This window comes from Portunus trituberculatus, chromosome 46 (genome assembly GCF_017591435.1).
Source record: "Portunus trituberculatus isolate SZX2019 chromosome 46, ASM1759143v1, whole genome shotgun sequence".
Classification (NCBI taxonomy): domain Eukaryota; kingdom Metazoa; phylum Arthropoda; class Malacostraca; order Decapoda; family Portunidae; genus Portunus; species Portunus trituberculatus.
Genome location: NC_059300.1, coordinates 15,807,820 through 15,832,840, shown reverse-complemented (window position 1 = coordinate 15,832,840; position 25,021 = coordinate 15,807,820). Strand labels below are relative to the sequence as shown.

The 25,021-nt window shown below is 38.2% G+C and overlaps 1 protein-coding gene across 1 annotated transcript in view; it reads right to left on the bottom strand.

Annotated features, from left to right (window-relative positions):
- Positions 1 to 25,021, bottom strand: part of LOC123519806 (AF4/FMR2 family member lilli-like) — a 215,282-nt gene that overhangs the window by 121,821 nt on the left and 68,440 nt on the right. Inside the window, exon 3 of the mRNA XM_045281324.1 lies at positions 16,676 to 16,828. Within this exon, the coding sequence (XP_045137259.1) occupies positions 16,676 to 16,828 (153 nt within the window). The remainder of the gene's footprint in view (positions 1 to 16,675; positions 16,829 to 25,021) is intronic.

Sequence of the window (25,021 nt, the reverse complement as noted above, 5' to 3'; positions counted from 1 at the left end):
TTTTTTTAAAATTTATTTTTAATTTTTTTTTAAAATTTCAAACACAAAAACCCAAAAAAAACATTTAAACAATTAAAAAACCCAAACAATAAAATTTTAAAAACTAATGACCTGATCAGAGATCTTGGCCTCAAAAGTCAAATGCGAGCTTTTAACGTCAAAGTTTATTGTCATATTACACATACAATAACAATTTAGAAACTGCCCAAACACACCGATTAACATGACAAGGAGGACTAGATACCCGAAGGTATATGTGTCCTAACATACTCTTATAGAGATTAGAAATAATCTCAAAAACAGACAGGCGGGAAGAAATGGAAAATAATATAATGGTATTAATAAATAGATAAATAAATAGATAAATAGATAATAACGATAATAATAATAATAATAATAATAATAATAATAATAATAATAATAATAATAATAATAATAATAATAATAATAATAATGATAATAGAAATAAATAATTACAATACCTAATACTGAATGATATCAATGATGATAATAATAAGGATACTTGATGATAATAATAATAAATTGATAATACATAACGGTAATGATAATAACCATAAATAATAATAATATCAATATTAATAACAATATTAGTAATAATGATAATAATAATAATAGTAATAATAATAATAATAATAATAATAATAATAATAATAATAATAATAATAATAATAATAATAATAATAATAATAATAATAATAATAATAATAATATCAATAATAATACCTAATAATGATATAGTAATGATAACAACAATAATCCAGATAACATTTGACTATTAAGCATCACTGCTATATGTTTCCAATAGAAAAGTCTTAAGTTTATGCTTGAAAGTTGAAATGTTACAATTATAGGGGATGGATTTGGACACATGGTTCCATATAATTGCCCTTTATATCTGAAAGTATTTTGAAACAAAGTTGTTCTACATTGTGGTACATGTATTTCTTGATTATGCCTTGTTGAATGAGAATGAACCTGTATGTTTCTAATAATCATATCATTAAATATTAAGGGTAATCTGTTGTTACTAAATTTATACATTAATTTACTTATAGCAAATACATAAATCTTTTCCAGAGGTAATATTTGAAGAGATAAGAATAATGGTTTGGTGTGCTCTCTATAACTGGCAGAAACAATAATTCTGATGGCTTTTTTTTGCAACTTGAATACAGTATCAAAGTAACATCTGCTAACTGTTCCCCAAACTTCAATTCCATATAATAAATATGGATAGATAAAACTATTATAGATTGTGACAAGTGTTGATTTATCTAAAAGTTTCTTTACTTTTGATAGTATTCCCACACCTTTAGCAATTTTGTTTTTACTAATTTAGTATGTTCAGACCAAGACAATGTAGAATCAATAATAACACCTAAAAATTTTATGGAATTAACCCTTTCAATTACTTTATTGTTTAAGTATACATTATGATTTAATGAAAATTTTCTACCCTTAGTATGGAATATAATGTATTTGGTTTTATCTATGTTTAGTGACAGTTTATTTGCATTTATCCAATCCATTATTCTTAGCATTTCCTATTTATTTTAATGATCATATCATTAATGTGGTTACCCTCTAAGAAAATGTTGGTATCGTCGGCAAAAGTATAGGGGTGAGCGAGGTTGAAACATTGGCAATGTCGTTTACATACAGTAGAAACAATAGGGGCCTAATATTGATCCCTGGGTACACCACAGGTAACACTAATGGTAGAGGAGCTAACATCATTATATGAAACATATTGAGATCTACTAGTGAGGTAGCTTGCAATCCAGTCATGTGCAACTCCCTGATTCCATATTTATACATTTTCTTTAACAAAATTGCATGATTAATGGTATCAAAGGCTTTGCTAAAGTCTAAGAAGATCCCTAACATGTATTTACCATTTTCTAAAGCATTAACAATTTTATCAACTAATGTAATTAATGATAAGTTTGTGCCATACCCTTTCTAAAGCCAAACTGATATTTATACAAGATGTTATGTTTACTAATAAAAGAATACAATCTACAGTGATATAGTCGCTCAAAGATCTTGGAGAATGCAGATAAGACAGAGATTGGTCTATAGTTAGACATGAGTTCACAGTTATTTACCTTTGTATATTGGTATAACTTTAGCTAATTTCATCTCTTTTGGAAAAACACCTTGCCTGAATGATAGGTTTACAATATGCAATATAGGTTGGCATATGTATATGTGAGTCTCCTTTAGGATCTTTGTGGTGATGCCATCCCAGCCTGGGCTTTTATTCTGAAGGTTCATAATGACTTTTGAAATTTCTTCAGCATTAGAGGGAGATAAATAGAGAGAAGCCATGGTATCATTTGGCATATATGATTCATAACTGTTATTACTCGGAGGAATAATTTCATTCAACTTAGATCCAATATTAGCAAAATAGTCATTAAAAAAGTTTGCAATAGATTCATTTTCAGTTAATTCCACTCCATCTACTACAAATTTATTAGGTTTGATGTTTGATGTTTATTTATTATGCCTTTAAGAATTTTCCATGATTTCCTAATGTTGCTGGTGCTTTCTTTGAATTTGCAATTTATCATAATGATTTCTATTCTTGATAGAATTTTTCTCCAGGGCTTTCTATTTCTAAGTAACCTTTGCACAGGTTTACTTTGCCAATATAATTTATAATATTGGCTTGACAAAATTTCCTTATACTTATTAATATTATATACTGAGGGTCTCTTGAGGAATTAACATACAATTTATTTTTAGTCTTGATAGAATTTTTCAAACCAGTTGATAACCAGGGTTTTCTGTTACTATAGTTATTTTTGAATGATGTAATTGGAAAACTTTTGTCAAAACATTCTAGATATATATGATAAAATTTAGAAAAAGCTTCTTGACAGTCATTTACCAGTATTACTTCATGCCAATCAATTTCCTGTAGCATATTTTTAAACTTTATAATATTGGCTTGACAAAAATTTCTACCATTTCTAGTTTTAACTTGGTCTACATTAACACTCTTGGTATGATTAAGGCTAAAAATTGGAAAATGGTCAGAAATATCATTAAATAAGATTCCATTAAGGAGAGTCACATTATACACATCATTGCAAAATATATTATCAATCAATGTAAAGGAGTTTTGGGTAATTCTGGTGGCTTTGTTTATTAATGGCATATAATAATGAAAGAAAAGTTTTTCAATAAAATCGGCTGTGGATTTATGACTATCAGCGTTTAGTAAATTTAGGTTAAAGTCGCCCATTAGATACACAGTTTTATTTTCATGGTCTAGTTTTCTATCAAACTGGATTATTGTTCTACTCACTATGGTTGTCTCAGAATAATAACCGATAATTGGAGAAGATTGTGGTAGCGGCAACTCGGGAGAGGTGCTTTTATGTGTATTCTTACATAATGTAAGACACTGCTCATGTTTTTATGTGTTTTCACATGTTTTTCGTGTTTTCACTCATATTGGCTGATTATAGTTACGTATGTTTTTATCAAGCGTGGGTGACGATGTTGTCATAATAGCGGGGTCGGGATCTACCTCCAACTTGTGCACTTTCCGTCTTGTCCCGCCTTGTCTATCACTTTTATCATTAAACTTTAGCTTCCTCTTAGCACCAGTAGCCATAGTTGTAAATAATAGTTCCTTAAATAAGTAAATACGTAAATACGTAAATAATTATCACCGCGACACGACGCTCACGCACCTCACAGAAATTTGCGGGAGACTAGCTGGCTAGAGCCTAAAATTAGCAAGGTGGTCAAGCCCACCATCTATCTCTATCTTACTTTCCTTCACCCCTTCTCTTCCCACCCACTTTCTCTTCAGCTAGCTACCTCCTCTCTTCACCCCCCTTTAAAAAAAAAAAAAAAAAAAAAAAAAAAAAAAAAAAAAGCTGGCTAGAGCGGTGTGCTTCCTGGGAGCCGACAGTACTACCATAGGCCTACGTCATGACCAAATATAGCAGCGCTACCAATGCTAGCGCAGTTTTTATTAGCGCTCAAAGTAGCTGCCCCATTTAAGGACTGTCGGAAGTGCAGCCCTATTTAAGGCCTGTCGGACTTTACGGGTTAAGACTATATTGTTGAATTGATTATCAGTAAAATAATTACAAACAAAGTTCTGTTGTCCTAATAATTGTAAGTAATTTAAATCAGGATCAGTAGAGGAGAATGGGTGTCTGTATCATTATAGTCAAGCTGATCAAATCCTACATTTTCAAGTTGTAGAATGTCAGCTAATGGTAATGCTAATGGTAGGATTAGAAAAATTTCATAGAAGAATATCGTCTGGTAAGTTGTTAAATGGAAAAAGGTCAGAGGCACAACTATCACAAGCTAAATGGTTATTTGGATCTAAGGTGTTGTGATGTATCACATCCGGCAGATCCATGTCGTGTCCAGACAAAGAACAAGCTTGGTTAGCCGTTTGGATAACATAAGTTTCTCAATATATATAACTTAAGTAACATTAAAAAGAATTTTCTAGTAAGAAAGGTAAGCATAGACTTCAGAGGACTCATCCAAGAAATTGTGACACACATAATAACTGTAATGATATAGTCATAATCTAGATGCTGGTAAATATAAAACTCGACTAATTCTGTGATAAAAAGTAAAATTAATACTAAATACATAATAAAAATAAGAAAAGTTGTTAAAGAGGTGTGAATCGATGTAATACTTCACAATTTTCCCGGTGTTTTATCCCAGTATCTGCTAGACTCTGGAATACAATTCCCAACGAGATTGTTAATTCTAGTAACATTGAAGCATTTAAAAAACGTGTGAATACCTTTCTTCTCTCTGAACTCACTACCTCTTAGATCTCTACCAATCTTCCTATTCTGTTGTTCATTCCTGTTACTTCCTTTCACTTATCGGTGAGGTGCCGCCCATTGGGCCTTTGGGTTTATGCAGTTATGCTTTCCAGTGGGTCGCCTTCATTGACCTCATAATAATAATAATAATAACATAATGATGTAATAAATAGCAAAATGAATACTAAATGTAAAATAAAAATAAAGAAAAAATATTGTAAATGAAACCATAAGTGAGATAACATCTGTGTGTGGTTTTAACAGATAGATAAATTCAGTTACATGTATAAAAATTTTAACTATTAGTAAGCAGATTCAAAGTCAGGCAGTACTTTAATGTGATGGACTCGGTTGTGTTTATCTTTAATAAGTACATTACCATTTGTTGACCAACAATCGTTGATTTTGCTATCACGTTTAGCTTGCCTAGCTTGCCATAATAGCTTTGCCTTGCTACTGGTCAGGTCTTCGTTAATGAACACGGCCTGTCTACCAGCTCCAGGTCCAGGGTCCATCTGTGGAAGACTAGTTGCAGCCTCCTCATTGTTTGTAGTGTTGTTCATCCTCCAGGGGTCACTAGGGGTCCATGATGTTGTCTGGGGTTCAGCAGCACTCGGTTTTTGAAGATACGATTATGAACTTGATAGGTGGTGAGGCGTATGATGATGGGTCTAGCTGGTCTTTCGTCTCTGCGTGGTCCTAAGCAGTGCACTCTGTCGATGTCAGCCACAGTGATGGGTTCAGCAACACAGACATTCTTATTGATAAACTACAGCATTACAGCTCCAACATCTTCATTTTCTTGCTCTGGAATGCCAGTTATTCGTAGATTGTTGCGTCTGGAGTACTGTTCTTGCTCGTCTAAAGCAGCCTTGAACTTATCAACTTCGCTTTGGAGCGTAGCGATTTAATTGTCCCGCACCTGCACAACCTTCCGCAGCTCTGCCACTTCTTTGGTTAACTGTCCACAGATTGATGTTTGTAGTTTAGTTATTACAGACTCATTGCCTAGAGTAAGCACAAAAGCCTTAACAAACTCTTCTTGCTGTATTCCCATTTTTGCAGAGAGAGCTCTGGACCACATCAAATATGTCTCACTTCACTGATGTTTACACAGCTCCCAAAGACGTGGCAACAGCGCTTTGTTTACCAAGTCAGCTGGGCCAGGTTGGTGGGGAAGGAAAGTAAGGTCCAAGCTATATTTTACCACACTGTGAACACAGCTTAAGGTTATAAGTCCAAATTCTTCACATGATGGTTAGTGCACACATTCACAGATGTAGTAGTGGTGGCTAGGACATTGTAGTGTTGTAGAAAGGCTAAAAGTGGCAATATGTAGGAGCGTCGTACTGCCACCTCCTCCCAGCCCAAGAGAGAGTTGCAAGGTTTTAAGAGAGAGTTTCCTATGAGGGACACTTAGATGCCATAGTAAAGGACACAAGGTGAAAATGCAGACAAATAATCTTATCACAGTACAGATTAGCTCCTGACTGAGGCACGAGGACTAAGAAGGAACAGCAGAGCATCTCTGAACTATCACTCAGTACCATGGAGTCAAGGTGATCCTCATGTCATGATCATATGAGGCCCCACCCGCGAAAGGAGGATAACCAACACGACCCTACTTTCGAGAAAAACGCACTCAAAGTTTTTCACTTCTTACGGTAATGAATACGGTCAAAATCTATATCTATTATATATGAAATGAAAGGTCTGGCCTAGCTTTTTCTTGCTATATGATACTTATTACATAATAATAATTTCACGTCACGAATTTCAACTGACGTCACAGCAGTAGCCAACGAGAGATGCCATGCTACCATTCCACCGTCAGTCGGTTGCTACCTCCTCGCAGTCACGCATCTAGCCACTTTTGCTCCATTCTACTCCAAGCAGCATCTCGTTGGGTAAGCTTTCTCCTATACAGTCCTAAGTTGACTGTGGGTGAAAAGCACATCAATGGACTACTTTTTTCTGATAGACAAGCAGTGTGGAGTTTGTACGGGGGTTAATGCCGCCTTACGGTGACGCCATATGGTGTATTACGACCGTCTTGTCTCTGTCTCTTTTATTGAGCAGTGTGATGTCGTGCACGGAGCAGTCTCTTCCTCCGTCCCCCTCCCTTTCGTCGTCTTCAGATGGGAAGAAAAGGAAGCGGTGCTCGGTGGATGATTCCACTCCTCCTCCACCTTGCGCTTCACCACCGTCACTCCCGGGACCGAGCTCAGCAGGCGCCATGTTAGAGTCTGCTGTGTTTGAGGACAGGGACAGAGTTGCCTTGGATAGGCTGTCTAGCCTAGTGTCGGGCCTTATTGACAAGCTGAACAGGACCCCAGCACCGCCGGATGTATCTACAGACATCAGGAATGACTTTAGTGGTTTTCATGCCCTCTCGTCGTCTGAAGACGAAGCAGGGGGTTGCCCCTGCTAGCCAGCCAGACCCTCTTGACGGGTTAGACCACCTCACCCGTGATGATGATGTGGCCACTTCCATGGCGAGGAGGAGAAGGTAGAGCCGCTCGCTGACATGGAGACTAGAGTTAGTAGGATGGATGGTGAGTGGATGTTACAACCCAGTATTTTTAACAGAATTTGTCAGCTTTTTTATACTCCAGCTATCGATCTTTTTGCCACTCCTTTAAATGCTCAATTGCCTGCCTATGTCTCCTAGAAGCCAGACCCATCTGCTATGTGCACTAATGCCTTCACCTTGGATTGGGGTGGTAAGAGCTTATATGCATTTCCACGTTTCAGCATTGTCTCCAGAGTTCTCAGGAAACTACAGGACGACAAAGCGACTGCTCTGATGATTCTTCCACTCTGGCCGACATAAGTGTGGTTTCCAACAGCCCTTCAGTTGTTGGCAGCTGATCCAGTTTTGCTTCCACACTGTCCTCTGTTTCTCCCTCAACAACCATCTCTAACACACCCTCAAGCTCGGAGGTTGGTTTTGACAGTGATGGTGCTCTCCGGGCAGCATTCATGCGTCGTGGCCTTTCGCAGGATGTTGCCCAGTTTTTCCTTCATTCCTGGAGAATTAGTACTAGGGCACAATATAGGCCGCATATCAGCAGCTGGTTGTTGTTTTGCCTCCAAAGGGAAACTGATTCATTTCAGCCACCTGTGAGTATCCTATTGGATCACCTTTTGTTACAATATCAACGCAGCATAGGTCGGGGATACAGCTCCATGAATACAATCCGTTCAGCCATCTCCATCTCTGCTATTGCTACTATTAATGGTCATCCTGCAGGACAACATCCGTTAGTCTCTCGGTTTATGAAAGCAGTTTTCTTAAGAGAGACCTTCTCTTCCACGCTCCCATACAACTTGGGATCCTCAGGTAGTGTTGGATTATATCTGTGGTCTTGGCCATACTGTGGACTTGTCTCTTCTTCAGTTGTCAAGGAAACTAGCTATTCTTATGCTTTTGTTGTCAGGCCACTGCGGTCAGACCTTACATTTACTAGATCTTAGAAACATGTCTGTCACAGAGTCTCAGGTTGGTTTTGGGATTGGAGACTTATTAAAAACCTCTTGTCCTGGGGTCCACATGTCAGGCTTGTTTTTTTATGCCTACCCACATGACAGCTACTTGTGTGTTGTTGACACCATCAAGCATTATCTAGATAGGACTAGCTCTATACGTGGGTCACTTACGGGCTTTTTCCTGACTACACGACCTCCAGTTCGGTTGGCCTCCCGGGATACATTGCGACGTTGGGTGAGAGACGTGATGGGAGCTGCTGGCATTGACATTACTGTCTTCTCTCCCCATTCTATTAGGTCAGCCTCTTCCAGTAAGGCAGCCCGGATGTTGCCTCCTGCTACAGTAGTCTCCACCATTGGATAGGCAAGGGAGTCTACTTTTACCCGACACTATCGGAAGCCTCTTGCCCAGCAGGTCCAGTTTGCTAGGGCAGTTTCGTCGTAATGCTTTTGTTCTTTTCTCATGTTAAATTTTGTAACGGTTTGTGATCCCCTTCTTAGGTTGCGAAGTGGGGAAAGATTTTTTTTCTGCAAGTTTCTGGGGATTGGGTCCCATAATGTTCAAGAAATATATACAGGCAACCCCCGTTTAACGAAGGTTCACACAACGAAATTTCACTGCAACGAAGGTTTCGTTTTACTACCATCTGCTCGTTTAACGAACACCAAACTCGCTTTAACGAAGTTTTATCCAGGTAATTTTTTTCCAAATTTGAAAGCCCCACCGTATCATGCAAGCTGACAGGCTTTTGAATACACCAGGAGCTGCTGGTACTAAGGCCTGCCTCAGGAGAAATCCTGAGACACCTGTAGAATAAAGATCAAGATCAAGCCTCTCGTGGACAACACAGGCGCTGCCGATATAAAGGCCTGACTCAGAAGAAATTTTGCGTCACCTGTAGCATCAAGATCAAGATTAAGATCACATGCACCACTCAATCCCCAGTCAAAACATAACAGCGTCACCAGCAGCTCATCTTCCCTAGTTCAACTTACCACCAAAACGTCCTGCAATGTGGCCTAACATTCCTAAGAAGACCTGGAAGTGTCTTACTCTCGAAGTGAAGCTGGGTATTATTAACAGACAAGAGAGAGGTCAGAAAACTAATAACATTGCTTGCCATCATCTTGACTCCATCTACTGTCTACTATTTTCAAGTCAGCAGACTCTATTAACCCCTTCACTACGGTGACGCCTATGTGGGCGTCATGAAGCCCCAGTAGCAACTACGGTGACGCCTACGTAGACGTCATATTTCTTTTCTGAGCTTTCTTCAGTTCAGTTGTCCCATATAGTGTGTTGGATACCAACTATACACGCCGTATGCTGTCCCTGAAATCCTAGTGCTCCTCCCACCATCCTTGTCTCCACCAATCACTAAAGATAAGCTACATGCATCCCGCCTTGTGTCTAAAATTACCCAATGGCATAGACTGTTCCCATCTCTCTCTCTCTCTCTCTCTCTCTCTCTCTCTCTCTCTCTCTCTCTCTCTCTCTCTCCATTCCATCCCCCTCTCCATTCCTCCCTCCCCATCTCCATTCCCTCCTCCCATCTCTATTTCCTCCCTCCCTATCTCCCTTTCCACCCTCCCCATCTCCCTTCCCTCCCTCCCTATCTCCCTTTCCACCCTCCCCATCTCCCTTCCCTACCTCCCCCTCTCCCTCTCGAAAGATAAGTTACATGCGTCCCGCCTTGTAACATTCGTGGCACACACACACACACACACACACACACACACACACACACACACACATTCATACACACACACACACTTGGAACAGTTTGAGTGAGGAAGTGGTGTCAGCAAAGAGTGTACATAGGGACCCTACTGGAAATAAGTTGCTAAACTTTAGTTGGTCATCCTGGAGGAAATATCTATGTACATTCAGTGGTTTTATACTATGCCTGTAATGCACATGAAGAATCCAAATAAACTTACTTACTTACTTACTAATATAGTTTTAAAGAAAAATTGGATAAGTGTAGATATGAAGACGGGACCACAAGAGCATAAAGCCCAGGCCCTGTAAAACTACAACTAGGTAAATACAACTAGGTAAATACACACACACACACACACACACACACACACACACACACACACACACACACACACAAATACAAAAACAACAAATTTTCTAATCTCTCTCTCTCTCTCTCTCTCTCTCTCTCTCTCTCTCTCTCTTCGTTTCCCTCTCCTTCCCTCCTCCCCTCTTCCTCTCGAAGATAAGCTACATGCGTCCGCTTGTGTCTAAAATATTAGCAAATGTCACACACTCTCTCTCTCTCTCTCTCTCTCTCTCTCTCTCTCTCTCTCTCTCTCTCTCAAGAGAGAAGCGTCCACTTTCCTCTTCGAAGGCAATATAGTAACTAAAAAATAGCAGCATAATACACAAAGACGACAAGTATGACAAGCTTGCACGAGTTTCCTCGCTCAAGCGGCACTACCACCCGTATATCATACAGGCGGGCTTTTTAACATCCGGCGCGAAGGGGTTAAGAAGGCTGGTGAGATCGCATCTTCCTTGAAAGCTAAAACTGAACTCATGACTCTACAATAGATAAAATGGAAAGCCTTGTGGAAATGATACATAAGTTTTGTATGCGGTACCATGATGCGCACTTTGTTTACATTCCACAGGTTGCCGGTTAGTGTATTTCCTGTTTCACTCTCCCTCCTTTCATAAAGTTAAGATCATCAACATTATAAAGTTATGTACATACATACATTAGTGTACATCATAATGACTTAAATTAAACTACCTAAATGCTTAACTTCATAATTTCTATTTTCATTAAACCTTTTACTGTACTATGATGCACTCTCGCTTTGCTTACTCTCAATGGAAGTTCAAATCAGGGGTTAAACTTGTTATAATCGGTTCGCTTAATGAAGTTTCGCTTAATGAAGTGTTTTTTAGGAACGTAACCCCTTCGTTAAGCGGGAGTTGCCTGTACACTATATGTACTTGGTTGTGGCATAAACTTAGGGACAAAAATTTGTTCTGTACCCTGTGGAAGGTTCTTGGGATTTTTTGTCATACGGTCCTGAAATACATGTGATGGGTCTTATGTTTGCTACAGGCAACCCCCGTTTAACGAAGGTTCACACAACGAAATTTCACTATAACGAAGGTTTCATTTTACTACTATCTGCTCGTTTAACGAACACCAAACTCGCTTTAACGAAGTTTTATCCAGGTAATTTTTTTCCAAATTTGAAAGCCCCACTGTCATGCAAGCTGACAGGCTTTTGAATACATCAGGAGCTGCTGGTACTAAGGCCTGCCTCAGGAGAAATCCTGAGACACCTGTAGAATAAAGATCAAGATCAAGCCTCTCGTGGACAACACAGGCTCTGCCAATACAAAGGCCTGACTCAGAATAAATTCTGTGTCACCTGTAGCATCAAGATCAAGATCAAGATCACACGCACCACTCACTGCCCAGTCAAAACATAACAGCGTCACCAGCAGCTCATCTTCCTTAGTTCAACTTACCACCAAAACACCCTGCAATGTGGCCTAACGTTCCTAAGAAGACCAGGAAGTGTCTTACTCTCGAAGTGAAGCTGGGTATTATTCACAGACAAGAGATAGGCCAGAAAACTAATAACTCTGCTTCCCACCATGGCTTGACTCCATCTACTGTCTACTATTTTCAAGTCAAGAGACTCTATTAAGAAGGCTAGTGAGACCTCATCTTCCTTGCAAGCTAAAAGAACCACCAGAACTCGTGACTCTACAATGGATAAAATGGAAAGCCTTGTGGAAATGTGGTACATAAGTTTTGTATGCAGTACCATGATGCGCACTTTGTTTACATTCCACAGGTTGCCAGTTAGTGTATTTCCCGTTTCACTCTCCCTCCCTTCATAAAGTTAAGATCATCAACATTATAAAGTTACGTACATACATACATTAGTGTACATTATAATGACTTAAATTAAACTACCTAAATGTTTAACTTCATAATTTTTACTTTCATTAAACCTTTTACTGTACTATGATGCACTCTCACTTTGCTTACTCTCAATGGAAGTTCAAATCAGGGGTTAAACTTGTTATAATTGGTTCGCTTAACGAAGTTTCGCTTAACGAAGTGTTTTTTAGGAACGTAACCCCTTCGTTAAACGGGGATTGCCTGTATTTTGGTATTTTCCTTACCAATGTTCTGATTATTGTGTTTTGTTTTTTACCTGGATTTTGTAATTTAGTAGGTTTGAGGAACCTCTCTAGAGCTCTTGTTGGCTACCACTGTGACGTCAGTTGAAATTCGTGACGTGAAATTGTAAGATTAAACGAGTACTTACCAAGTATGAAGTTTGATCGTAATTTCACGAACATTCAACGACATCACAGTGGTGTACAATGCCCTCCCTCCCTACCCTGTCTGTTTTGTGATCCTCACTTTAGGGCGAACGGTCCTTGCGGTAATTTGTAACTGCTTCCTCAAACCTGCTCTCTAAAAGTGACTGATGGTGGAATGGTAGCATGGCATCTCTCGTTGTACACCACTGTGACGTCGTTGAATGTTCGTGAAATTACGATCAAACTTCATACTTGGTAAGTATGAAGGGGCCGCCGTGGTACAGTGGAACCATGCGTGCTTTGGGATCCGAGGGGTCTCCAAGCGCACGGGTTCAAACCCTGTCCACGGTCCGAGTGTAGGTTGGGCTTCCACACTCAGGGCAACGGTTTCCTAGCGGGTGGGCTTTGAGATAGGGGGTACCCAAAAAGTATCCACTTTAGCCCATAAAATCCCGTGAAAAGCCCACATGGTATAAAAAAAAAAAAAAAAATTACTCGTTCAATCTTACAATTTTTAAGCTCACATCGGTACATTTTGTTTACCCCTTACCCCGAATACCTAATAAAATATCATTCCTTTTATTGTATTACTGATTGTAAGCATTCTATGGTTGACTCTCATCCTTTATACTGGCTTAAGACAGTTAAGTTCATCATTAGGAACTCTTTTTTGTGGTCTCCCATTCCCCAGTATTCGTCGAAGATTTTTTTTATGTTTTCTTCCCCAACAGCTTCAAAGCACTTCTTGAGGCAGGTACAGGGACTTCCAACTCTCACAGCAGGAACTACCTTCTTGGATTTGATGGCAACGTATTCCTGGCCAGAGTCAGCCGTCTCTTAGCTACATTCTTGGCCAACATAGATATGGCGCCTTTCTTTTTTAGCTGGGCCTCAACAGTCCACTTGTCGCCGTTAGAAGGCTGCTGCGGCACTTCTGTATAAGATGAATCCGTGAATTCATCGCTGTAGCGAGTTTCCAATACTTAGTCTGGCCAAATTTCTTCACCAACTTTCCCTACTTTGAACACTAATTTCGCCATCAGGAAGGTCGAATATTGCGATGTCGACACTTCCACAACAATTTTACACACTTTATCGATGAGTTCCCGACCATAACTCAAAACTGGCAACTTTGTGGGTTATCCCCCTTTTGCGGGTGGGGCCTCATATATGAATGCAAAGATATGATATCCATTATAGCAAGCAATAGAAGGGCACATTGTAGTGAAAGCAATACACATGCTACAATGGGGTCACAAGATGAAGAAAAAGAAGCAACCGCTTCCAATCAGTGGCCACTTGTTCTTTCTGTGACCCCATTTAGCTTGTGTGATGCCTTCACCACAATATTTCTATTTCTGCCCCTCTATTGCATGCCATAATAAATATCATATCTAACTATCTAAATATCTAACTAAAGGGGATCACAAGAAGAAGCAGCTGCCAATCATTGGTGGCCACCTCTTCTTCTTCTTCTTGTGACCTCCTTTAGTTTGTGTGTTGCTTTCATCACAATATTTGTGTTTCTGCCCTTCTATTGCCTGCTATAATGGATATCATATCTTTGTATTTATATAAGATCACGCCATGAGATTCACATTAACTTGGTGCCACTGAGTGATAGTTTTGAGACCAGATGTACCGTGGATGCACATGACATTATCAAATCAAGTTTACCCATGTTAAATCAAATAAATCACGCTATTTAATCATATCTCTTTAAATACCAAGTTGCATTAAACTGAAATTGCATTACTCAAATTCACGTTAATCAAGAGTTGACTTCACAGTCAACTCTGGATTAATGCGAGTTTGAATTGTTGAGTTTTAATCAAGAGTTGACTGTACAATCAACTCCTTGATTAATGCGAGTTTGAAAAATGCAAGTTTCATTTAACGCAATTTGATTTTCAAGGAGATAAGATTAAATACCACAATTTATTAGACTTAACACATTACCTATGAGGCGACCCACAGAAGGGTTAGTTATTAGCCACTGTTGCGATACGACCTACTGGTGGGTCATGAAACAGTTTTCATATATATCACATTTTAATCTTACTATCAACAGAAATTGGATTATATAGTAAAATTCCAATAAACAGTATGTGTAGGAGGGCATAATAAACACCGATTGATAAACAATATGCAGCTTATTTTGTTTTTAGTGTTACAAAAATTATATGAAAAATATTTTTAAAAAAAGCCACCATTGAATTGCATATATAAATAAACATAAGTACAGAAACAAAAGATAATAAGTAAAAAAAAGACATTTATAATAATAAACTGAAAACTTTTTTTTGTTTTTCAATACATGTAAGAAAACTATATTATCTTGCATTTTTCCTTCAGAAGAATATAAAACCTTTCTATAACAAATAATTCAAATTGAGATACCATAATTTGACTTTCTTTGATACTCTTCAATAATTTTCTTTATTGGTCTTTTCATAATTTCATAATTTTCCTGATATCATTTTTTATTATCTCATCTTCTCCCTCTTCTGCTGAACTAAGTTGATCATAAAACCATGTAGCATTCATTTTCTAAATATGCAAAACAAAGAGACAAAAATACATAAACAAATTTAGGAAAAGAAAAATGTAGTACAGTATGCCCTGAACATCAACAAACAAAGTATGTCCACTGGTGGGTCATATCACAAATAAGTCATAAACTTTTCTCGGTATGCAATGTGACCCACCAGTGGGCAAACACTATGGCTTTGCCAGTGGATTTAGGTATGCTCCCAAACAGCACTCTGCTCCTCTTGCTTCATTGGCTTAACCAGGACTGACATGACAAAAATTTATTTGTATTACAGTGCAGGAGAGCTTGCCACACTGCCAAACGCAGGGAACATGTTAATGCAGGTTAACTTGACTCAATGAAGTCACACAAACCCATGGTGCTTCTGGTCAGTGCTACAGAGTCAAGGTGATTCTCATGGCATGATCATATATGAATACAAAGATATGATATCCATTATAGCAGGCAATAGAGAGATGGAAACACAAATATTGTGGTTAAATTGAGTAAATCACATTATTCAATCGCATCTCCTCAAATATTAAGTTGTATTAAATTGAAATCACATTATTCAACTCACTTTAATCAAGAGTTGACGCTATCTTGTCTAAATACCTATTATTAGTAGGTTTTTGTGAACTAATTGATTTTAAAAACAAAAAATATATAGGTTATAGTTCAAATAATTGACTTTACAAAAATTGTGATTAGAACCTAACCCAGGAACAACAACAAAATTGCCGCCGCCAGCTTCAATCACTGCATCTTCATCTCCCAGGTTGTCTATCAATATTCTACTTAGTTTATGATCAGTGATCACTTATATGTCTTTATCACTTGATAGGTACCCATTTATGTAGATCTGTCCTCTTCCCATAGACTGCACAGTTGAAGGAGATGGCAATTCTCTTCCATGTTAAGACCACTATACAGCCATCTGTGCTTTTAATTAGAAGCACTTTTTCCTAGCTGACCAAGTCTATCAATAAATCTCACTGAGAGAGAGAGAGAGAGAGAGAGAGAGAGAGAGAGAGAGAGAGAGAGAGAGAGAGAGAGAGAGAGAGAGAGAGAGAGAGAGAGAGAGAGAGAGAGAGAGAGACTGCTTCTGAGACTGGCATCCCTCCCACCACCTCCCAGCCCAGATACGTTGCTGAGAGCCGATTTTTATTGCCAGGAGTGATGAGGTGAAAAGTAAGATTCTTGTATAATGATGGAGTCTATTAAAATGTAAATATCACAAGTCACTGCTGAATAATGTACCAGCAATTGTAGTCGCAGATAATGTGAGATGAACTATGGTATCACTGTACAGATAAAAAAAATCATTAAGATTCTTTTCAAACTAACGATGTCATAAATTGGAACAGTAAAATACAATTTTTGTTCAAATAATATACTTTAACTAAATAAACCAACTTGTCATAAAGTTATTGTGTTTATTCATATGACACAAATAAGTGAAAAAAAATGTAAAATGCTATGGAGGCTACAGCAACTTACTTGTTATGGTACTCAAGACCATTGGTGTGAGGTGACAGTGAAGGGTGACGCACAGAGACAGGGTGCTTGGGAGTAGAAACCAAGGACAAGGAGGAAGTCTTGCGAGGGCGGGGTATGGGTGGGGTTGACACACGGGGAGCCAACAAGCCATCCCTGAAAGTTGCAAGAATTCTTTACATGCAGCAACATTTTTTCCCTCTTAACACACACATATTGCTGACTTTATCCATGATATAATTGATTTCTGTCAAGTAAGAAATATCTGCCAGTTAAAAAATGCATGAGTTTCTTGTGAGAAAGATTCCTTTATCTCTTACACACACAAGCATATATATATATATATATATATATATATATATATATATATATATATATATATATATATATATATATATATATATATATATATATATATATATATATATATATATATATATATATATATATATATATATATATATATATATATATATATATATATATATATATATATATATATATATATATATATATATATATATATATATATATATATATATATATATATATATATATATATATATATATATATATATATATATATATATATATATATATATATATATATATATATATATATATATATATATATATATATATATATATATATATATATATATATATATATATATATATATATATATATATATATATATATATATATATATATATATATATATATATATATATATATATATATATATATATATATATATATATATATATATATATATATATATATATATATATATATATATATATATATATATATATATATATATATATATATATATATATATATATATATATATATATATATATATATATATATATATATATATACTGTAAAGTCCCGGTTACGCCGGTCTCGAGTTACGTCAAACTCGTAGTTACGTCAGTCCACTATAAGGCAATTTAAGATTAAAAAAAATTGAAAATTTATAAATCGTAAAGTGTGGGATTTATTGTTATTGTTGGTGGTTGTCCGCCACACCGTCCGCCTCACGCTTGAATACAATAACACCTTGCCTCAGTTCCACCACACCGTCGCCCCTGGCAAGAGTGTTATCCTACTTCTGCGTTTACTGACTCAAGTTCTTAGTATCTTGCTCAATGGCACCAAAGAGAAAACTTCTTAGTGACAGCAGTGATGCTAAGAAAAGGAAAACCATTACGCTACAAGAAAAAAGAGGACATAATTAAAAGACATGAGAAGGAGGCAGCAGCTGTGTGTGAGGGAGGGAAGAAGAAAATGGGAAGCCCGTTACCATGACAACAGGGAGGTTGACGACCTTGCGGGCTCGCACACCCATCACAACAATAACAACTCCGGACCCTTCGCCTGGGCCACACGACACTCGCAGCTGACTTGCACCGTCTGCGCCTGTCTGCTGATCCCTATTGCCCTTTCCTATTGCATTTCCTGGCCCGCTGCCCACGCTTCTACTCCCACCGCACTGCACTACGCTCCCAGCTGTCCACCCTGGGCGTCACAACATTCGACCTGCCCACCCTTCTGGCAGCCTCTGGTGTCCATCCCTCTCTGCAACCTGCAGTACTTCGCGTTCGTGGCCCTAATCAACAACAAAAACAAGCTTGTGTTTCATATTCCTACATACTTGTAAATAATATAACAATATAACCTTTAACTTACCTGAATGACCATAAACAATGATTGGTTGAAAACTCCATAATATGCTTTGAAATGTACGGAAACTCGAGTTACGTACAAAATCGACTTACATCATGTTTCAGGAACGTAACTCTGACGTAAACCGAGACCTTACTGTATGTATATATATATATATATATATATATATATATATATATATATATATATATATATATATATATATATATATATATATATATACGAAGCAACAGGGATACCAGCAAAAACACTTCAGATTTCTTGTTATATTATCAATGTTTCGCCTTCCTAATGAAGGCATCATCAGGATCTAAAAAAGACAAGTTTAATATACAGTTAATGTGAACAAAAAAAGTCTTATCAAGACATTAAAAAGTAATCAAAAAGATACAAAAAAGTAAATTTAAAAATTTTAAAGTTAAACAATAAAAAGGGATAAAAAAAAAAAAAAAACAATTAAACACAATAATGCACACACAAAAAATTACCATAAACAATGAAGCAAAGACTGGGAAAGACAAACCTGTGTGTGTGCACAACAAGATGGAGCACAGAACTGGCAAAACAGGTGAAGGTAAAGAAAGAGAAAAACTAGGAGAAAAAGAAACAAAGCTCCAAAGCCTATTATAAGGTGTAGAGCCTCTATTCCCCCCACTCACTCACTCACTCACTCACTCACTCTCTCTCTCTCTCTCTCTCTCTCTCTCTCTCTCTCTCCTACTTAAAACTTCAAGTTTAATCAACGAATAATGTATACAGAATTGTCATTGAGCTCTTCTGTGATCATTAGAACAGCCAGTCTTCTGTGGGTGGCTATATTTGTACACTCCAGCCGATTGACAGTTCCAAGTGAAAGTGGTAATGTGGTAGGTTAACATCTCGTGGAATGCACCCTCCAAGATTAATATACTTTATAAGAGTAGTTTATCTATCTATATTATCTTTTGTCATGTTTTATAATGTTTCTGTGCAATAATTATTATTTATAAATACCTTTTTCTTACCTGAAAACAATTAAAAAATACAGTAAGTCCTCATTAAACGGTACATATGTGTTCCTGAAAACCTTACCACAAATCAAAATTACCGTATACCGAACCCATTATAACATGTAATACAGTAGAGACTCATTACTCGAACTTAATTAGTTCCAAATGGCCGTTCGAGTATTAAAAAGTTTGACTATTGATACCTATAAATCAGGTCATTTGTTCCAGCCATTGCCAAACCCAAGTTTAGAAAAAAGCAGCAGTTTAATTTTGAAGTCGCCGCTAGCATTAGCGCACAGAAGCAGGGTTAGCCTGTCTTTCATGGGCTTGTGTCCTGGAAAACATTTTTCTTCCTTTCTTGTTTGGTAGTTTTTTTTTTTTCAAAACAGGCCAGTTTCATCATAGTTAACCCCTAAAACATGGGATGTTGGGATAAAATTTTTAGCTCATGCTAACTCAGGAGGTTTGGTGAAAAACACACAAAATAGCCTGTATCCACATACTGATTACACTTGGAAATTCAGAAAATGAGTGAAAACAAATGGTGTTCTGCCCACAAGCAACTCTTCCTCTTTGCAATGCAAAAAACCAGAAGTCTCTAGATGCTATGGTAACCAAAATATCACAGGTTGAATGAGATGGTATCATCGGTGTACATGGCCTTGCGTCCGATCGGGTCCAGCGGCCTTGACTAGAGCGATAGAAAACGGGCCCCTTGTATCCTTCCTCTCTCTCTCTCTCTCTCTCTCTCTCTCTCTCTCTCTCTCTCTCTCTCTCTCTCAATCAAAATGTTCGTAAAGTGATCTAATTTGTACATTTTTTTTTTTGCAAAAACATAAAATAAATATAATAGGAGTTGCTAGCAGTGGTAGTGGAATGTCTCCCTCAGTGGTTGAACCTCTTATATATGTATCAGAGCCCAGAACATCTCTATCTTCACTCTCTATTATTGTAGGAACTGTTAATTCCAAAGCCCTTCTGATACCACTCTCATTCAAAAGTTGTCTCCCCGCAACAAGGTAAGAGACTCAAGGTGCAGAAGTAAGGCACGCGGGAGAGGTGGCAGAATCGGACACTGTGAAATTCCTGTCGCTCCCACCATCCATCGTGGAAGTTAAAAGCCCCGTCCACACGGAGCATCATGCATTAGCGACTTGATGCAGTAGTGGTGTTGAAAAATTGACACTAGCGTCAAAATGGGCTGCATCACTGTGAATCTCATAACTGTGCGAGCAATCAGATCTCGGTCATCATTTGGCTTTCACGGGGGGAGGATGTCCACCGACGCTCTACTCTGCCAAGAAACTGTACTGTGGAGTATAGTTGCTGTGTGTGCACCTAATAAAAGAAAAAAAAAATTTTTGAAAGAGAAACGTTGGACTTTGTGGTGCAAGCAGTGGCTTTCTCGGCGGTCTCTGCAAGGGAGCTTTAATAAAATATTTCTAGAGCTACAAGCAGAAAACCAAACAGACTTTGAAAATTATACACGAAAGCCATTCACTGCATTTCATGAATTGCTGAAAAAGATATATCCATATATCTGCAAGCAGGACACCGGCATCCGAGACAGCATACCACTGGGTGCTCGTCTTGAAGCAACACTTCACTTCCTTGCCGCAGGAAGATCCTACACAAGTCTCCAGTTTTCCACTAGAATTTCAAAATGAGAGCCTCAGCCTGATCATCCCTGAAACCTGGGCAGACATCTATAATGTCCTGAGGAAGGATTACCTTAAGGTGACTATACTTTGTATCCGCCCTATGAAGGGCGGATACAAAGTACAGGCAACCCCCGTTTAACGAAGGGGTTACGTTCCTAAAAAACACTTTGTTAAGCGAAACTTCGTTAAGCGAACCGATTATAACAAGTATAACCCCTGATTTGAACTTCCATTGAGAGTAAGCAAAGTGAGAGTGCATCATAGTACAGTAAAAGGTTTAATGAAAGTAAAAATTATGAAGTTAAATATTTAATATTTAGGTAGTTTAATTTGTCATTATAATGTACACTAATGTATGTATGTACGTAACTTTATAATGTTGATGATCTTAACTTTATGAAGGGAGGGAGAGTGAAACGGGAAATACACTAACCGGCAACCTGTAGAATGTAAACAAAGTGCGCATCATGGTACTGCATACAAAACTTATGTACCACATTTCCACAAGGCTTTCCATTTTATCCATTGTAGAGTCACGAGTTCTGGTGGTTCTTTTAGCTTGCAAGGAAGATGAGGTCTCACTAGCCTTCTTAATAGAGTATCTTGACTTGAAAATAGTAGACAGTAGATGGAGTCAAGCCATGGTGGGAAGCAATGTTATTAGTTTTCTGGCCTCTCTCTTGTCTGTGAATAATACCCAGCTTCACTTCGAGAGTAAGACACTTCCTGGTCTTCTTAGGAACATTAGGCCACATTGCAGGGTGTTTTGGTGGTAAGTTGAACTAAGGAAGATGAGCTGCTGGTGACGCTGTTATGTTTTGACTGGGCAGTGAGTGGTGCGTGTGATCTTGATCTTGATCTTGATGCTACAGGTGACACAGAATTTATTCTGAGTCAGGCCTTGGTATCGGCAGAGCCTGTGTTGTCCACGAGAGGCTTGATCTTGATCTTTATTATATAGGTGTCTCAGGATTTCTCCTGAGGCAGGCCTTAGTACCACAGCTCCTGATGTATTCAAAAGCCTGTTAGCTTGCATGATACAGTGGGGCTTTCAAATTTGGAAAAAAATTACCTGGATAAAACTTCTTTAAAGCGAGTTTGATGTTCGTTAAACGAGCAGATGGTAGTAAAATGAAACCTTCGTTATAGCGAAATTTCGTTGTGTGAACCTTCGTTAAACGGGGGTTGCCTGTATAGTGATAGTTTTCATTTCTTTATTATTTTTACATGTCACATAAACAATAAAAAAAAATGTTCATAATAGCTATGTAAAATTGTACTTTGTACGGTAATATGCTGTAACCTTAATATAAACCTCTTCATACCATTAATTTGTCCGAGCCTTCCACTCGCAATATCTGATGTTCCCTAGTAAGATCTCCCATGTCACTCATGCTTAGAGCATCGAATATTAACTTCTTGGCCAATTTCTGCTGGTCTTCACTCATATTCTTGTATTTCATTGTATGAAAATAGAAGAGCGGGACAGGAGAGAGAGTGCGTATATCCTTTTACTGCAACTGTCATTGACACACTGCTCAGCGATTTGAAATAGCTCCGCGTCATGACTGCATTCATGATGCTACGACGAGTTGAAAGTGACGTTTTTCAACTCGTCGCTTCAACACATTGCGCATCAAAATGCTCCGTGTGGACAGGGCCTTAGTGACACAGTGACGTATAGCATATGTTTACTCCTGACTTCCAGTTCTTTTCTTGAAATTCACAAACCACCCTTGACTTGCTCTAACCATTAAAGTACGGGGGGTTGATTTACTTTCCGTCTGTTACAACAGGGAAAAATCACACCTGTCAAAAATGCTAAATATACTTTTTTCTTATAAAAAACATATTTCATTGTGTTATTCTGAATACAATGATGTAGTTTTTACCATGTTATGACCTCTGAGAGCAAAGTTATTGCATATAAAAAAATTCATGGCAGAACCCGCCATTAAGAAATACCTCCCAAGCTCCGATATCACTGCGTGTGCACTCTCTCTCTCTCTCTCTTTTTGGGCATTTGAATTTGATGTATAAGTAGGAACTTTTGCACTTTCATGTCAAGAAAATGCAAACTCAAGATATATGAAATGATGTGTAAAACTGGAAAAGAAAAAGAAACCACATATTACAAGTACAGGTAACTCTCGATTTACACATGTTTGATTTACGTGTTTTTGTTATAACGCGACCGAAAAAATATCATAATTTAATTTGCGCGATCGGTTTGCTCACACGCGATTTGGCCCAACCGCATTTTCAAACTGAGCGCCACACAATTTCAAACTACGCGCCAGAGAGTTCCGCAGCTGGCCGATAGGTGGGAGCTCTGGGGCCGGATCCAAGAAGCAGGTTGTTGTCTATGTTGGTACAGACAACCTCCATAGCAATCTCCAGCTCACATACCAACTTTCGTAAAATAGAATCCACAAAGATTTGTTGCTGATGGTGGGTGGAGGTTGGTAGCCCGCCTAAAAGTGCTCATTGGCTGCCAGGAGCTGGATCCAAGAAACTTTAACATCGTCAGAGCAACCTCCTGCTGCGAAATGGCATCCATGAAGGCTTGGAGGGACGGTAACAAGGTTGCTCTAAGGTTGCTGGTAACACCACCTCTCCAAGTGGTGTTACTATCTTATATATACATTTGTATTCACAAAACATTTCTATTAGCTTTTTATAAACCTTGCCCTGAAGAAAGGATTGTTTTGTCATGCATAAAGTGACATCTTACATGGAATTCCAAAAAATAAAGCAGAGATGATATCGCCCACAGACGAGGCGGAGACTTGCGGCGACTCGGCCGCTTCTTCTTCTTCTTGTGACCCTTTTAGCTTGCGTGTTGTCTTTCATGATATTCTTGTTTCCACTCCTCTATATCCTGCTATAATGGATATCATATCTTAGCACAGTAAGCCCCCATATTTAACCATCCTATTATTCTGCCGAAACCATCGCTAAATTGAAATTTCACCAAATTTGAATACTACTTTAAATAGGGAAAAATACCAATCAGTCTTTCGTCAGCCCAAAGTCCCCATTTCGAGTCCCCATTTACAGCTGCAACATCGCCACCTTCACGAGAATCAGCATCCCTCGAACCACTAGTGGAGGCCATGGTGATAGTGAAACTCGCTAAACAACGAGGATAGGAGCACAAAAAATTAGTTCACACGCTGCATTAACACACACAATAGCTCGTGTCGAGTGGGAATGCCGGAGGCACTGTGGGACTGACATCACAGCCAAAAAGACACATGATTGGCTCAGAGCGAGCGGGAGGCGGAACAGTGTAGCGCGGTACATTCGCTACATATGAGAGAAAATCGCTAAACGTGAGGGCTTGGCCTTTTTCCAGACAGTCGTTAAGTAAGGGTTTCGCTAAGCTGGATTTCGCTAAATTCGGGGCTTACTGTATTCATATACACTCATGCCATGAGGATAACCTCGACTCCGTGGCACTGAGTGATAGTGAATTACTTATGTAATACCGCGGTATTTCATTAGTAATTCACTATCACTCAGTGCCACGGAGTCGAGATTATCTTCATGGCATGAGCGTATATGAATACTAGGATATGATATCCATTATAGCAGGATACAGAGGAGTGGAAACATAAATATCGTGAAAGACAACACGCAAGCTAAAAGGGTCACAAGAAGAAGCGGCCAAGTCGCTGCAAGTTTCCACCTCGTCTGTGGCCAATCTCATCTCCGCTTTATTTTTTTGGTATTCCATGTAAGATTTCACTTTATGCATTACAAAAAAATCCTTTCTTGGGGGGCAAGGTTTGTAAAAAGCTAATAGAAATGTTGTTTTGTGAACATAAATGCATATATATATAAGGCAGTACCAGCAACCTGAGAGCAATCTCATTACCATCCCTCCAAGCATTCAAGGATGCCATTTCGCAGCAGGAGGTTGCTCTGAGGTTGTTAAAGAATCTTGGATCCAGCTCCCGCTCTTCTCGTGCCTCATACACGTGTAGTCTGCCAGCACTGAGTA